The following is a 17,962-nucleotide window of genomic DNA, read 5'->3' on the forward strand; positions in this document are numbered from 1 at the left end:
GCCAGGCCACCGTGGGGGCCCCCCCTCCGGGGGCGGATCCCCCGCACCCCCCCTACCCTGAGGACCGCCCAAGCTGACTTACCTACCAGGTCCTGCAGTGTGGCACCATACATACCCCAAGCCGGCGGGACTGGCCAAAAGTGGATGGCTGCTCGGCCCATCGGGGCTCATAAAATTGGTGGGGTGGGGGGGGGGAGCGCTGCCAACTGCCCCCGACCGGCGTGGCGGAAGTCTTACAACACCAGGTTAAAGTCCAACAGGTTTGTTTCAAACACTAGCTTTCGGAGCACTGCTCCTTCCTCAGGTGAAGGAAGAGGAAGGAGCAGGAGCAGAGAACGCTCCTCAGGAAGGAGCAATGCTCTGAAAGCTAGTGTTCGAAACAAACCTGTTGGTCTTTAACCTGGTGTAAGACTTCTTACTGTGCTCAGCAAAATGAGCGACAAACAGTCTGCGATTGGAGGAGCCGCCAACAGTGAGCCTCATTCAGTCTGAGGCCTGAAACAGCAGAGTGGCCATGAGAGGGGGGGGCGGGGGGCGGAGAGAGAGAATGTGGGGGAGGGGGAGAGAGAGAATGCGGGGGGGAGGAGGGGGGTAGAGAGAATGCGGGAGGGAGGGGAAGAGAGAGAATGCGTGGGGAGAGGGAGAGATAGAATGAGGGAGGGAGGGGGGGAGAGAGAATGTGGGAGGGAGGGGGAGAGAGAGAATGCAGGGGAGGGGGAGAGAGAGAATGCAGGGGAGGAGGAGAGAGAGAATGCAGGGGAGGGGGAGAGAGAATGGGGGAGGGGGAGAGAGAGAATGCGGGGGGGGTAGGGGGGGAGAGAGAGAATGCGGAGGGGAGGGGGAGAGAGAGAATGTGGGGGGGAGAGGGAGAGAGAGAATGCGGGGGGGAGGGGGAGAGAGAGAATGCGGGGGGAGGGGGAGAGAGAGAGAATAAGGGGGGAGGGGGAGAGAGAGAGAAAGAATGCGGGAGGGGAGGGGGAGAGAGAATGCGGGAGGGGGGAGAGAGAATGCGGGAGGGGGGAGAGAGAATGCAGGAGGGGGAGGGGGGAGTGAGAGAATGCGGGAGGGAGGGGGGGAGAGAGAATGCGGGAGGGAGGGGGGGGAGAGAGAATGCGGGAGGGAGGGGGAGAGAGAGAATGCGGGGGGGAGGGAGAGAGAGAGAGAATGCGGGAGGGAGGGGGAAGCGAGAGAATGCTCACAGGTGCACAAGGCAGGAATGCTTTCTATCCCCGCTCCTATTCGCCCTGGTGATTGAACCACAGCCGATTGCCCTCAGAACAAAAAGAAGTTGGAAGGGGATCCAGAGAAGGGGCAGAGAACACAGAGTCTCACTCATTGCGGTGATCTGCTCATCTACGTCCCGTCCCCCAAACAGCCTGGAGGGGATCAGGAAGCTCCTGACGTTTTGGAGCCTTCTCGGGCTACAAACTCAACCTGAGCAAAAGTGAAATCTTCCCAGTGAACCCACAGGGGGAGGGGCCGAGCAGGAGGGACTGCTGTTCAAACAAACCCAAAACAAATTCCACTACCTGGGAATTCAAATTCCCCACAACTGGATACGGATCCACAAATGCATCCTGACAAGTCTGGTGGCGGAGGTAAAGGAGGACCTGCAGAGGTGGGACACACTCCCACTCTCACTGGAAAGGAGGGTGCAGACGATCTGGATGAACATACTGCCCAGGTTCCTCTTCCTGATCAGATCCATACCGATTGACATCCCCAAGGCATTTTTTAACACAATCGATAGTATGATCATGGTGTATGTGTGTGGGGAGGGTAAGAACCCAAAGATCTCCAAAAGGCTCCTGCAGCGAAAGAGAAGCATGGGAGGCCTGGCCTTCGCAAACCTGCAATACTACCACTGGGCGGCTACAGCCGAAAGAGTCAGGGGATGGGTAACAGAGATGAAAGCAGAATGGGTCAGGGTGGAGGAGAGTTCCTGCATAGGGACGTCCCTCTGGGCCCTTACCACAATAGCATTCCCATCCCTGCCAGCCAAGTACTCTACAAGCCCCGTGGTAATAGCCACACTCGGGACATGGAAGCAGCAAAGGCAGCACTACGGCCTGACCATGGCCCCTTCTGCAATAACCACAGGTTTGCGACAGCCACACTGGACGCCATCTTTAAGAAGTGAAGACAGGACTGGGGGACATTGAAGGTTAGAGAATTCTACACAGGTGACAAACTAGCGACGTTCGAGGAGCTGATGGAAGGGTTGCAACTGCCCAAAGGGAACAAACTATAAATCAAAAACATCCTCTGATAGGAGACACCATCATATCCATGGTAAGTGAGACACTCATGATAGAGGAATCCCTGGACACGGCAACCTGGGAAGAGGGAATTGCGGGGAACTACATGGGTTAGAGGCACGTTTTCCGCTGGACGAGGCATGGGAAAAATGGGAGGAAGAACTAGGGACAGAAATAGGGTAGGGACTCTGGAGTGAAGTATTGAACAGGACAAACCCCACCTCCACAGAGCCCACTAACCAGAACCCCAATGAGCAGGTTCTTCTCAGAGGTGGTGGACAAATGTGAACAGTGCCAGGGAGGCCCGGCCAACCACATCCACATGTTCTGGGCATGTCCCAGACATATCGGGTTCTGGACAGCCTTCTTTGAGGTAACGTCCACATTGTGTGGGTGAGGGTAGAGACAAGCCTGAAAGTGGTGGTCTTCAGGGTATCAGATCAGCCAGAACTCTTCATGGGGAGGGGGAGGCCCTTGCCTTTGCCTTCCGAAAACTCGTCAAAGAATCCTGCTTGGCTGGCAATCAGCAGCACCACCCAAAGCTGCAGACTGGCTGTCCGACCTGTCGGAATTCCTCCAACTGGAGAAAATCAAATTTGCCATCCAGGGATCGGAAAAGGGCTTCCACAAAACATGGAGGCCATTCACCAACTTGTTTCAGGACCTGTTTGTAGCCAACAGGGTGAACATAGGGAGGGGGGCACAGACGAGCCATACATCATAAAGGAAAGGGAAGGGGGAGGGGCAAAAGCCCCTAAAAAAGATTGTGGAACACAAGGGGCAAAGCCGCAGGGGACGGCCCAAGGCAAACAGAGAACCAGAGGGAGCAGCAATACGTGAGGAAACACATGCCAGGGTTAAGGCAGGGCAACAGAGGCAGATCGGCCAAATGAGGCCCACAGCCCCTGAAGGGGACAAAACATGTTGATGTAAATATGTACAGTGATCCTTGTTTGTGTTTTGTTTTTCTCTCTCTTTGGTCTATCACTCTTTTGTAATTCTAACTCCACCTTGGTGGCTTTTGTTTGATAATACACGCGATGATGACACTTGATAATTTAATGCACAAACTGAAATGTGTAACGTTAAAATGTGAAAAACAACAAAAACATTCTTAAAAGTGAAGTTAATTTGCTTGACAGCACAAAGAAAAATGATGCAAAATTTCCCTTGGAGTAACATTATTTACAAGTGCCAATCCAAAAGATTTCCAAAATGTTTCAGCATGAATCCAGCAACCATAGATAGAGTCACAGATGTTTACAGCATGGAAATAGGCCCTTCAGCCCAGCTTGTCCATGCTGCCCAGTTGCTATCACTAAGTTAGTCACACTTGCCCACATTTGGGACATATCCCAGCAGCCACATTGACATTCATCCTATCTGTCAGTGACATTGAGCATTGGTTCCCATTTCCAGTTCCTGGATTCACGCCCTTGCCCCAACTCATGCTTATCCTAATCACAATGCTGACATATTAACTCAGCAGCTTAATGCACAATAATAAACGCCGGCCCAATCAGCGACACCCACATCCCACAAATTAATATTTTAAAAGATGTAGCACTGATCTCAAGTAACTGATTCTTACCAGTAGGAGGAGTTTTTGTTGAAACTGCCACTGCCCCTGTGAAGGAGGGGAGAGAATCATTAAGAGAGCGCACAGTGTGCACAAAAAGAGCAAGAAGAGATTGTTGTGGGGAATGATGTGTTAGGCAGGTTGGTTCGATGTGGACTGCACTCGATGCAGGGAAGCTAGAAACAGATGTCTAACATTGGAGAAGATCGAACACTTTTATTCAACGATAGAACTGATAAACATATTCAGCTGTGGGTCGACACTATACTGAACTGACTGGAGACCTAGTACTAGCCTGACCAGACTTACTAGCTACCGCATGGTGTTTGCATTGGCTAGCTTGTGGACTCTGACTGTCTCAGCGGCTGGGTCCAGAGAGAGCGGGAAACCTAGTGCCCTCTGGCTTTATAGTGGTAGTGTCCTGTCTGGTGATTGGCTGCACTGTGTTGTGTGCTTACTGGTCATCCTGTGTGTCAATCACTGCCTGTCTGCATCTCATTATGTACATGAGTGGATATTATGACATCTCCCCCCTTTTTTTTAGTTAAATAAATACTAAAGTGTGCATGCGTATATATTAACATATGCCTGACTGTGTACCAAAGGTGTCTAAATGAACGTATATACATAGGAAGGTGTCGATAGTGCAGATACATGGCAAACGAAACAATATTTACAGAGGTTAAATCGATGAAGTCACAAAATGTACAAAAATTCAGTCTACAGATTCAGTCTTTGTGGTGGGCGACGAATTCTTGTCGATGGCCGCAGAAGTGGATCAGAAGCCGCCTGCACGTGGATAGGCGGGATCGTTGCCATCGAGGTGGTCGCGTGGGCCAGCAGGATTGCTGGTAGATCGGTGGCCGTGTACGTCCGGAGGAAGCATCGTAGGCAGCGGGGCACTTCGGTCAGGTAGCGGGCGTGGAACTCGTGGCAATGCCCGTCTGTTGCGCCGTAGCAGGGAGCCATCAGCCATGCGGACAAGGAATGATCTTGGGGCCACTTGTTTGATCACAACAGCTGTGGCTGACCAGCTGCCCTCAGGCAACTGGACACAAACATGATCAGTTGCGGCCAACTCGGGTAGATCCGTGGCATGAGCATCATATGTGGCATGCTCAGGACAACGCACGTCTCGATAGCGATAGGGAGGGTCAACTGTTTGACTTTCAGGAGCTGCTGCCGAAGGGAGTCGGAGTGGACCCCGAAAACGATCTGATCCCGGATCATGGAATCAGCCGTCGAGACATGACTGCGCTAGGAGGCGGAGATGGGTCAAGAAGGACTGAAAAGGTTCATCCTTACCCTGAAACCTCTGCTGGAAAACGTACCGTTGAAAGCTCTCATTCACCTCAGTGGCTGTCGAACTTCAGCAGGACTGTTTTGAATTTCGTTTTGTCTTCGCCTTCAGCGGATGTAAGGGAGTTGTAGATGTGGATGGCGTGGTCCCCCGCGGTGGAGAGAAATGGCACGATCTTCCTGGCATCCGATACGGCTTCGAGGTCGGAGGCCTCGATGTACAAGAAGAACCTTTGTTTGAAGATCTTCCAATTGACGCCGAGGTTGCCGGGGATGTGGAGCTGCGGAGGAGGCCGGATGTTTTCCATGTCACCGGATGGCTGCTTGCTGGTCAATGCTGATTCACTCGAGGTAGGTCCGTCAAGATCAGTATCACTCTAGTACCATGATGTGTTAGGCAGGTTGGTACGATGTGGACTGCACTCAATGCAAGGAAGCTAGAAACAGACCCCTAACACTGGAGAAGATCCAACACTGTTTTATTCAACGATAGAACTGATAAACATATTCAGCTGTGGGTCGACACTATACTGAACTGACTGGGGACCTAGTACTAGCCTGACCAGACTTACTAGCTACCCTGGTGTTTGCACTGGCTAGCTCGTGGACTCTGACTGTCTCAGTGGCTGGGTCCAGAGAGAGCGGGAAACCTAGTGCCCTCTGGCTTTATAGTGGTAGTGTCCTGTCTGGTGATTGGCTGCACTGTGCTGTGTGCTTACTGGTCATCCTGTGTGTCAATCACTGCCTGTCTGCACCTCATTATATACATGAGTGGATATTATGACAGGGAACACATTTTGACCTTTGACACATAGCGAATTAGCACAACCTACATGCAGTGGGTTGGACCCAGCATGCTCAGCCTTGGCCCGCACGGCACAGTGCCATGCTTCCTGACTCAGCCCGTACATTCAAAATATCCAGTCAAATGAAAGATTCTGCAAGAAGTCTCCTCCAATCACAGATCCTTTCTCTCCCTCACTCACTTGTACACTTATTATCAGCAAAAGTCAGCAAGAAACAGTCTGCGATTGAAGGAGCAGCCAACAGTGCGCCTCATTCAGTCTGAGGCCTGAATCAGCACAGAGTGGCCATGAGTCTGCTGAGGAGCCGGGGGGGGGGGGGGGGGGGGGGGGGGAGAGATTACAGGAACGAAGAGGGGAGCATATAGGAGAGAGAGAGAGAGAGGAACTGTGGGAGGGAGGGGGAGAGAGAGAACACGGGAGGAAGGGGGTGAGAGAATGTGTGAGGGAAGGGTTGAGAGGAAGAATGCAGGAATGAAGGGGAGAGAGAGAATGCAGCAGAGAGGGGGAAAGACGGCAGAAGGAAGGTAGAGAGAGAGAGAGAATGCAGGAGGGGAATGAGATCGAATGTAGTAGGGAGGGAGAGAGAATGCAGGAGGGAAGGGAGAGATTGTGGGGGAGTAGGGAGTGGGTGGGACTACAGGAAAGCGTGAAACCGCAGGAGAGAGGGGGAAAGAGAATGTGGGAGGGAGGGGAACATAGAACGTAGAGAAATACAGCACAGAACAGGCCCTTCGGCCCACGATGTTGTGCCGAACTTTTGTCCTAGGTTAATCATAGATCATTAAATTTTGGACACTAAGGGCAATTTATCATGGCCAATCCACCCAATCTGCACATCTTTGGACTGTGGGAGGAAACCGGAGCACCTGGAGGAAATCCACGCAGACATAGAACATAGAACATAGAACAGTACAGCACAGAACAGGCCCTTCGGCCCTCGATGTTGTGCCGAACAATGATCACCCCACTTAAACCCACGTAACCCGTATACCCGTAACCCAACAATCCCCCCATTAACCTTACACTACGGGCAATTTAGCATGGCCAATCCACCTAACCCGCACATCTTTGGACTGTGGGAGGAAACCGGAGCACCCGGAGGAAACCCACGCGCACATGGGGAGGATGTGCAGACTCCACACAGACAATGACCCAAGCCGAAATCGAACCTGGGACCCTGGAGCTGTGAAGCAATTGCGCTATCCACAATGCTACCGTGCTGCCCTTAAGAACAAATTAATCTACACTCCTTTATTCTACCATAATCCATGTACCTATCCAATAGCCGCTTGAAGGTCCACAACGTTTCCGACTCAACTACTTCCACAGGCAGTGCATTCCATGCCCCCACTACTCTCTGGGTAAAGAACCTACCTCTGACATCCCCCCTATATGTTCCACCATTTACCTTAAATTTATGTCCCCTTGTAATGGTTTGTTCCACCCGGGGAAAAAGTCTCTGACTGTCTACTCTATCTATTCCCCTGATCATCTTATAAACCTCTATCAAGTCTCCCCTTGAAGAGAGAGAGAATACAGGAAGGAAGGGGAGAGAGGAGAATGCAAGACTGGGAGGGAACAGGAAACATTAAAGGGGAAAACATTTGTAGGGGCAATATACAGGCCATCCAAACTGCAGACCATCCAAACAGTATACAGACCATCCAAACGCCAGACCATCCAAAAAGTATACAGACCGTCCAAACAGTATACAGGCCATCCAAACTGCAGACCATCCAAACAGTATACAGACCATCTAAATGCCAGACCATCCAAACAGTATACAGACCATCCAAACAGTATACAGACCATCCAAACAGTATACAGACCATCCAAACAGTATACAGACCATCCAAACTGCAGACCATCCAAACAGTATGCAGACCATCCAAACAGTATACAGACCAACCAAACAGTATGCAGACCATCCAAACAGTATACAGACCAACCAAACAGTATACAGACCATCCAAACAGTATACAGACCATCCAAACAGTATACAGACCATCCAAACTGCAGACCATCCAAACAGTATACAGACCATCCAAACTGCAGACCATCCAAACAGTATAGAGACCATTCAAACTGCAGACCAACCAAACAGTATACAGACCATCCAAACTACAGACCATCCAAATAGTATACAGACCATCCAAACAGTATACAGACCATCCAAACAGTATACAGACCATCCAAACAGTATACAGACCATCCAAACTGTATGCAGACCATCCAAACTGCAGACCAACCAAACAGTATACAGACCATCCAAACTACAGACCATCCAAACTACAGACCATCCAAACTACAGACCATCCAAACTACAGACCATCCAAACTACAGACCATCCAAACAGTATACAGACCATCCAAACTACAGACCATCCAAACAGTATACAGACCATCCAAACAGTATACAGACCATCCAAACGCCAGACCATCCAAAAAGTATACAGACCGTCCAAACAGTATACAGGCCATCCAAACTGCAGACCATCCAAACAGTATACAGACCATCTAAATGCCAGACCATCCAAACAGTATACAGACCATCCAAACAGTATACAGACCATCCAAACAGTATACAGACCATCCAAACAGTCTACAAACCATCCAAACTGCAGACCATCCAAACTGCAGACCAACCAAACAGTATACAGACCATCCAAACTGCAGACCAACCAAACAGTATACAGACCATCCAAACTGCAGACCAACCAAACAGTATGCAGACCATCCAAACAGTATACAGACCAACCAAACAGTATGCAGACCATCCAAACAGTGTACAGACCATCCAAACAGTATACAGACCATCCAAACAGTATACAGACCATCCAAACAGTATACAGACCATTCAAACTGCAGACCAACCAAACAGTATACAGACCATCCAAACAGTATACAGACCACCAAACTACAGACCATCCAAATAGTATACAGACCATCCAAACAGTATACAGACCATCCAAACAGTATACAGACCATCCAAACAGTATACAGACCATCCAAACAGTATACAGACCATCCAAACAGTATACAGACCATCCAAACTGTATGCAGACCATCCAAACTGCAGACCAACCAAACAGTATACAGACCATCCAAACTACAGACCATCCAAACTACAGACCAACCAAACAGTATACAGATCATCTAAACTACAGTGGTAATGTCGGGAATAGAATTAGGCAAGAAATCAGAGATTCATGTGATAAAGGATCATCTGTGATTATGGGTGACTTTAATCTGCATACAGATTGGGTGAGTCAAATTAGTCACAGTACAATAGAGGGGGAATTTCTCCAGTGTACATGAGATGGATTTCCGGACCAAAACGTTGAGGAACTAACAAGGAAACAGGCCATCTTGGACTGGTTGTACAATGAGAAAGGATTAGTTGGCAGTCTGGCTGTGAGAGAACCCTTGGGGATGAGTGACCATAATATGGTTGAATTCTTTATCAAAGTGAATAGTGAGTTAGTTGATTCTGAGACCAGGGTTCTGAACCTCAATAAAGGTAACTATGATGGTGTGAGGTATGAGTTGGCTATGGCGGACTGGGAAATATTACTGAAAGGAGAAGACAGCGGACAGGCAATGGCAACATTCAAGGAACGAATAGGTGAACTCCAAAAGTTTTTTATTCCTACTTGGCACAGGAGCAGAAAGGGAACTGTGACCAAACTGTGGCTCACAAGGGAAATTAGAGATAGAAGTATTGGATTCAAAGAAGAGGCATATAAAGTAGCAAGAAAAAGCAACAGACCTGAGGATTGGGAACAGTTTAAAATTCAGCAAAGGCAGTCATAGAACAGTACAGCACAGAACAGGCCCTTCGGCCCTCAATGTTGTGCCGAGCCATGATCACCCTACTCAAACCCACGTATCCACTATATACCCGTAACCCAACAACCCCCCCCTTAACCTTACTTTTATTAGGACACTACGGGCAATTTAGCATGGCCAATCCACCTAACCCGCACATCTTTGGACTGTGGGAGGAAACCGGAGCACCCGGAGGAAACCCACGCACACAGGGGGAGGACGTGCAGACTCCACACAGACAGTGACCCAGCCTTGAATCAAACCTGGGACCCTGGAGCTGTGAAGCATTTATGCTAACCACCATGCTACCCTGCTGCAGTCCAAGAGAATGATTAAAAGGGGAAAATACAATTTGAAAGTAAAGTAGCGGGGAACATAAAACATGACTATAAAAGTTTCTACAGGTATGTAAAGAGAAAAAGATTGATAAAAACAAGCGTAGACCTCTTACACAGTCAGAAACGGGGGAATTCATAACAGGGAATAAAGAAATGGCCGAGGAACTAAATTCGTACTTTGCTTCGGTCTTCACTAAGGAAGACATGAACAATGTACCAGAAGTTCTGCGAAACACAAGTTTTAGGGAGGAGCTGAAGGAAATTAGTACTAGTAAAGAAATAGTTTGGTGGAAATTGATGGAATTGAAGGCAGACAATTCTCTTGGGCCTGATAATCTTCAGTCCAAAGTACTTAAGGAAGTGGCCCCGGATATAGTAGATCCATTATTGGTCATTTCCCAAATTCTTTGGACTCTGGAATGGTTCCTACACATTGGAGGGTAGTGAATGTAACCCTGCTATTCAAAAAGGGAGGTAGAGAGAAAACAGGGAACTATAGACCAGTGAGTCTAACATCAGTAGTAGGGAAGTTGCTTGGGTTCATTATCAAGAATTTCACAGCACAGCATTTGGAAAGCAGTGGTATAACCAGACAAAGTCAGCATGGATTTATGAAAGGAAAATCATGCTTGACAAAGAATTTTTTGAAGATGTAACTTTAATTTGTAATTTTTTAACTTGTACAAAACTCTGTTGCGGCCACATTTGGAGTATTGCGTGCAGTTCTGGTCATTGCATTAGAGGAAGGATGTGGAAGCATTGGAAAGGCTGCAGAGGAGATTTACCAGAATGTTGCCTGGTATGGAGGGAAGATCTTATGAGGAAAGGCTGAGGGACTTGAGGCTGTTTTCGTTAGAGAGAAGAAGGTTAAGAGGTGACTTAATAGAGGCACACAAGATGATCAGAGGATTAGATAGGATGGACAGCGAGATCCTTTTTCCTCGGATGGTGATGTCCAGCACGAGGGGACATAGCTTTAAATTGAGGGGGGAAAGATATAGGACAGATGTCAGAGGTAGGTTCTTTACTCAGAGAGTAGTAAGGGCGTGGACTGCCCTGCCTGCAACAGTAGTGGACTCGCCAACATTAAGGGCATTCAAATGGTCATTGGATAAACATATGAATAATAATGGAATAGTGTAGATGGGCTTTAGATTGGCTTCACAGGTCGGCGCAATATCGAGGGCTGAAGGGCCTGTACTGCTCTGTAATGTTCTATTGTCTAACTAGTAGAGTTGATCAGGGAGAACTGGTGGATGTGGTTTATTTAGACTTTCAGAAGGCTTTCGACAAGGTCTCAAATCGCAGATTATTATGCAAAGTTAATGCGCATGGGATTGCGGGTAGTGTCTCAAGATGGATAAAACTGGTGAGCAAACAGGAAGCACAAAGTTGGAAAAAAATGGGTCTTTTTCTGATTGGCAGGCAATATACCACAGGGATCTGTGCTAGGCCCCCAACTGTTCACATTATATATTAATGATTTGGTTGAGGGAACTGAATTTATTATCTCCAAATTTGCAGGTGATATAAAGTTGGGTTGGAGGGTGAGCTGTGAGGAGGATTCGGAGATGCTTCAGCGGGATTTGGACAGGCTGAGTGGGCACATGCATGGCAGATGCAGTGTAATGTGGATAAATGTGAGATTATCCACTTCGGTAGCAAAAATAGGAAGGCAAATTATTATTTGAATGGGTGGTAAATTGAGTGAGGTGGATACTCAGCGAGACCCTGGTGCCCTCATGCATCAGTCGCTGAAAGTAAGCACGCAGGTACAGCAGGCAGTAAAGAGGACAAATGGTATGTTGGCCTTCATAATGAGAGGATTTGAATATGGGAATAGGGATGTTTTACTGCAATTGTATAGGGCATTGGTGAATCAAATTTACAGTGCAGAAGGAGACCATTCGGCCCATCAGGTCTGCACCGGCTCCTGGAAAGAGCACCCTACTTAAGCCCACACCTCCACCCTATTCCCGTAACCCTGAAACCCCATCTAACCTAAGGGCAATTTAGCCTGGCCAATCCACCTAACCTGCACATCTTTGGACTGTGGGAGGAAACCAGAGCACCCGGAGGAAACCCAGGCAGACATGGGGAGAACGTGCAGACTCCGAACAGATTCTGTACAGATAGTGACCCAAGCAGGAATTGAACTTGGGACCCTGGAGCTGTGAAGCCATGGTGCTATCCACTATGCTACCATGAAGCCACACCTGGAGTATTGTGTGCAGTTTTGGTGTCCTGTACTACCATTACTGGGCAGCAACAGTGGAAAGAGTGAGGGGGTGGGTGGACGGACCCAAGGCGGAGTGGGTACAGATGGAGGAGGCCTCCTGCAAGGGATCGATCCTCTGGGCCCGGCAGCACTCCCATTCCCCTCGGTGAAATACACATCGAGCCCAGTGGTAGTGGCCACACTCAAAATGTGGAACCAATTAAGGCAACACTTCGGAATGACCAAGATGTCCCCCATGGCTCCCATATCAGAAACCACAGGTTCCCACCAGCCATGCTAGACATCACCGTCAAAAAATGGAGACAGTTCAGGGGAACGCTGACAGTCAGGGACTTCTATGTAGGACACAGACTAACAACGCTGAACGAACTAAAGGAGGAATGGGAACTACCGACAGAACATGAAATGAGACACCTACAAATAAAACACTTCCTCCATGAAGTGTGGGTTTCCTCCAGGTGCTCCGGTTTCCGCCCACAGTCCAAAGCTGTGCAGGTTAGGTGGATTGGCCATGATAAATTGCCCTTATAGTGTCCAAAAAGATTAGGTGGGGTTACTGGGTTACAGGGATAGTGTGGAGGTAGGGTGCTCTTTCCAAGGGCCGGTGCAGACTTGATGGGCCGAATGGCCTCCTGGGGCACTGGAGATTCTATGAAATCTATGAAAGAGACAGTAGGATACCCCAGGGGCCCGGAGAATCACGGCGTCGTGGCCTTAACGACCGCCAAGATGACGCGCGGCCGGCTCCAACCCGTGCATCCGCGTGTGACATCATCGCACCATTGACGGAACCCGCGCATGCGCGGTTCTGCATTTCTCCACCGCCGCCCGACAAGATGTGGCGGCTTGATCTTGTCGGGCAACGGAGGGGAAATAGTGCGTCCCTTTTGGACGCAGGCCCGACGACCGGTGGGCACCGATCGCGGGCCTGTCCCCTCCCGAGCACAACGGTGGTGCTCCCGCCCCAAACGGGCCTCTGGATGCCCCAAACGGGCATCCAGCGCCCGTTTTTACGACGGCAGCAAGCAGGTGTGTTTGCTGCTGTCAAACAACAGGCGTAAAGGCCCGGCCGCTCGGTCCATCGGCCGCGGAGAATCGCCGCTCGGCGTACAAAACGGCGAATGGCGATTCGTGACGTGGGTCAGGCAAGGGGGGGGGGGGGGGGAGAATAGTGGGAGGGCGCAAAAAATGTCGGGACGCCCTCCCGCTATTCTCCAACCCGTCGTGGGCAGCGGAGAATCGCGCCCGATGAATATGGACAATAAGGAAGGGGGACTCTGTGGGAAAATATATGGACAGCTACTGGACAGAGCCCGAACACCATTAGACGAGATCAGACTGACATGGGGGGGATGAACTGGGGACAGAAATATGTTGGGGACTCTGGAGCGAAGCACTGAGCAGGGCCAACCCCACCTCCTCCTGTGCAAGGCTCAGCCTAATGCAGTTTAAAGTAGTACACAGAGCGCACCTGACAAGAGCCCGAATGAGCAGGTTCTTCCCGGAGGTGGAGGACAAATGTGAACGGTGCCAGAGGGGCCCGGCCAACCACACCCACATGTTTTGGGTCTGCAGCACCACCCACAGTTGCAGACTGGTTGGCAGACCTGGTGGAATTTCTCCACTTGAAGAAGATAAAATACACCATCCAAGGGTTGGACGAAGGCTTCCTTAAAACACGTGGGCAATTTGTCAGCCTGTTCCCAAACCTGTTCAAGACCAACTACAACCCGGAGAGAGAAAAACTGAAAAGTAAAAGAGGAATGTCAGGAACACACAACACAGGGGAGGAGGAAGAGAAGAGGGAGCCGGAGGGGGACAAAAGGAACAACACAAAGAGAGGGGGTGGGGGTAACCCCACCTCCCATCCACAAGATGGACACGACCTGTTGTGTTACGCTTCTGCATGTAGCATAAGCTGCTTCCTTGATGTATGCTCTGACAAAGGAAGGTTCAGACTTGGAGATAGGTTTAACACATTTATTGAACAGTTAACAATTCTCCTACTTGAGTTTGACTCTCCTGCTAATCTTGCTATAGTAACTCAGCCTAACTAACCAGTCTGCTCTAAGCCATGTGGTGGGTGTGATGCTTCTGATCTGCCTCGTCCTTCTCTCTAAGTGTCGCCTGTGGAAAGAGAAAGAGCATGTGTGCCCTGTCCTTATAGATGGGTTGTACAATGCCCCCTTGTGGTAGTGTCACCTCTGGGTGTCTTGACTGCCCATTGGTCGTGTCCTATTCTATGTGTTTATTAGCTGTATGTCTGCATGTCATGATGTCTCTAGTGCTCCCTCTAATGTTTACTTTGTCTTAATGTAATTACATTAACCCCTTGTGTATTTACAGTGATGCATATCACGACATCCCCCTTTTTTCGTGTTACATATTTTCTGTAGTGTTAAAATTGAACAAAATAGGAAGATAAGTGATGACATGTACAAATCATGATGACAGTGATTATACAATACCAAATAATATGTGAGTCCAAAGTTCATGAATTAATATGGTCGAGTGGCTTTCTTGTTTGGTTAGTGAAGTGGTGATGTTGATGGTGGCATGTCCTTGTGAACGCCATCAGTGTCCCTGTGTTTAAGGAACCAAGAAGTCATCAGGAGCTGTGCAAATGGTCAAATCATTTTGTTGTCTGATTTGGACTCTTTTTTTTCTATGCTTGTGATAGCGATGCAGTATATCATCTGTGTTGAAAGCTGGTTTGCTTGTTCATAGTGGAACAAACTTGTCTCTGTGAGATTTGCTGTCATGCCATGGTATGGCTGTACTCTTGCCAGTGTTAGGAGCTGTGCTGTTACATTGTCCTGCATTTGCAGAGTTGTACCATGTCGTACCAGTCGTCGTTTCAGTGTTGTTGTTTTCGTCGTGCTTGTTGTTGACGTTGGTGCCTTTGGTATGCTTCTTGCTGTTGTCAGTGTTGTTGATTTTGTTGGTTTTGTTGTTGTGCTTGTTGCGCTCAATGACCACACCGAGTGGCGAATTTGAGTCCTTCACAAAGTTACTTGTGTCAGTGTCCTTTGTGGCATCTGCTGTTTCATTGAGTGTGCCGTCTCTGATTCCTTGGCGTTCCCTGTCTGGAGTCATGTCCAATTCACAGGAATTATCTTTGGCTTGTCGATGCTCCCCATCTGGAGTCCTTTCTGGTTCACTTGAATCATCTGAGGTGTCACTTGAATCATCTGAAGTGTCTTGATGCTCCCCGTCCGGAGTCAAAACATTCAGGAATGCATTTTCTTGTGGAGAAGCCCGAGTGGATGAGGTTTGAATTAACGTGGTGTCACTGGAGTCACTAGTAACCTCACTTTGATCGTCGAGTGCCTCTGTATATACTAGCTGAGGTCTGTCAGTCTCGCTGAGACATCGCACATCTTGTATGGGAATTGTGAAGCCTTCGTCACTTGTCGAACATACAGTGGGTAGACTGTCAGAGTCTTCTTCTGGTGGCTCAAATAATCTGTGTAGACTGTCATAGTCTTTTTGTTATTCATGTGAGCATGGTAGACTGTCATAGTCATCTTGCTGTGCACTTGAGCGTGGCAGACTTGCATCGTCTGCTGCTGGTTACTCAGATTAAGGTTGCTAGACCTTCATGGTGGTGTTCATGCAAGGGCTGTGCTCTGGAGTCTTGCAATGCTTCCGCCATGGAGTCTGTCAACGAGCTCACTGTGGAGGCTTATACCGGTCTCTCTGTGGAGTCTGGCATCATTCCTTGTGTGGAGTCATGCAGTGATCTTGCTGTGGAGTCAATCTGTGCGCTCTTAACGGAGTCGTGCAGTGGTCTCGCTGTGGAATCCTTCTGTGTTCGCTGTGTGGAGGCGTGCAGTGGTCTCGCTGTGGAGTCTGTCATAGCTTTCTGAGAGGATTCGGGGACTCTTTGTGGTGCGTGGACCACTGGTGTGGCATCAGGCCACTCTCTGTGGGCTTGTACCGCTCTCTGTCTCTTGGCGTCAGGCCACAGCAGAAACCTGCACTCATGGGTCGGGATGTCGTCTATGCTGGGCTGTTTATCCTCAAATCTGAAGAACTCATCCATGTCTGTGTCGGATTCTTCAATGTACAACACATCTCATTGCGGTTCGGATTTGGTACTGAGGTCGCCACGTCCAATGATGAAATCATCTTCTAAGTCGTAGTCTTCAAGGACCATATCATCACTTTTTGTGTCGGAGCTGTCATTGTGTTTGCGATGTCCAAAGAAGAAATCAACATCTGAGTCCTAGTCGTCAAGGACTAAATCATCTCTTAGGGCAGTGCTTACTGCTTGATGCAGGGTTCTGCGGAGGTTACTTTCAGCAACTGGTCGAAGTTCAGGCATTGTTTTCTTGTTCCAGGTGAAAGAATTGTGTTTTCCAGCTTTAAAATTTTCTTTTACTGTCTTGGGACATTTCATCTTTAAGTGGGTGTGGTACGGGGCCTGTGATGTCATGACGCTCGTGACTTAAGAGCGTAGGAATGGATTGCGCATGCGCAGATCGCTTTTCCTTTACTGTGCGATCTTTACGCTACTGCGCATGTGCGGCTTCTCGCGGATGCGCAAAACACCGTTTTGCCGGTACGCTTCTTATGGGGAACTGCGCGTGTGCGGCTCCTTCCTCAAGGTGGCTGCCAATCAAAACTGCTGTTTTCATCTGCTGCAAGCCTATCTTCGCCTCATGGTGAGTATTGGTGCCTCTTTTACCGATCTCTTTTGTTTTTTTCCTCGCAGTATTTTTCAAACTTGTCCAGAACTGTCTGGAAGCCTCTCTTGTCTTGCTCTTTTGAGTATTTGAAGGTCTTGAAGATTTCTGCTGCACTTTCACCTGAAATGGTGTGCAGAAGCATTATTTTCTCTGCATCCACCACACCATCTAGGTCAGACCACGTAGAGCTCAAATCTCTGCCTGAATGCATGCCAGTTTGCACTGAGATTGCCATTGCTGCTGTGGAACCAGAATCTCAAACATCTTGCCTGGGTGCTGTTGCTGGTAGTCACGGATCTGGAGTTGAACTATATAGATTCAACAGGGCACTACTGGTACCATGTTGTGTTATGCTTCTTCATGTAGCATAAGCTGCTTCCTTGATGTATGCTCTGACAAAGGAAGGTTCAGACTTGGAGATAGGTTTAACACATTTATTGAACAGTTAACAATTCTCCTACTTGAGTTTGACTCTCCTGCTAATCTTGCTATAGTAACTCAATCTAACTAACTTCTCTAAGCCATGCGGTGGGTGTGATGCTTCCAATCTGCCCCTGTCCTTCTCTCTGAGTGTCGCCTGTGGAAAGAGAAAGAGCATGTGTGCCCTGTCCTTTTATATGGGGTGTGCCCTGTCCTTTTATATGGGTTGCCCCCTTGTGGTTGTGTCACCTCTGGGTATCTTGACTGCCCATTGGTCTTGTCCTATTCCAAGTGTTCATGTCTGCATGTCATGATGTCTCCGGTGCTCCCTCTAGTCTTTTACTTAGTCTTAGTGTATTTACATTAACCCCTTGTGTATTTACAGTGATGCATATCACCGCACGACCAAAATTGGCGGGGAGAAAAGGGGGCTAAAAGGGGGAACCGAGGAGGAGGGGGAACACATCCCCCGAAAGAGCAGGGAGGGCATTTGGTAGGGGTTGGG

The 17,962-nt window shown here is 48.9% G+C and overlaps 1 protein-coding gene across 5 annotated transcripts in view; it reads right to left on the reverse strand.

Annotated features, from left to right (window-relative positions):
• The window catches only part of LOC119953875 (cell surface glycoprotein MUC18-like), a 251,544-nt gene that overhangs the window by 12,771 nt on the left and 220,811 nt on the right, over positions 1-17,962 (reverse strand). For 4 of the 5 annotated variants that reach the window (XM_038778485.1, XM_038778484.1, XM_038778487.1 and 1 more), the window contains exon 13: positions 3,850-3,885. The exons of the other annotated variant lie outside the window; for it this stretch is intronic. In XM_038778485.1, coding sequence (XP_038634413.1) covers positions 3,850-3,885 — 36 coding nt within the window. The remainder of the gene's footprint in view (positions 1-3,849; positions 3,886-17,962) is intronic. 5 annotated transcript variants of the gene reach the window in all.

The sequence above is a fragment of the Scyliorhinus canicula genome, chromosome 19, assembly GCF_902713615.1.
Source record: "Scyliorhinus canicula chromosome 19, sScyCan1.1, whole genome shotgun sequence".
In the NCBI taxonomy this organism is placed as follows: domain Eukaryota; kingdom Metazoa; phylum Chordata; class Chondrichthyes; order Carcharhiniformes; family Scyliorhinidae; genus Scyliorhinus; species Scyliorhinus canicula.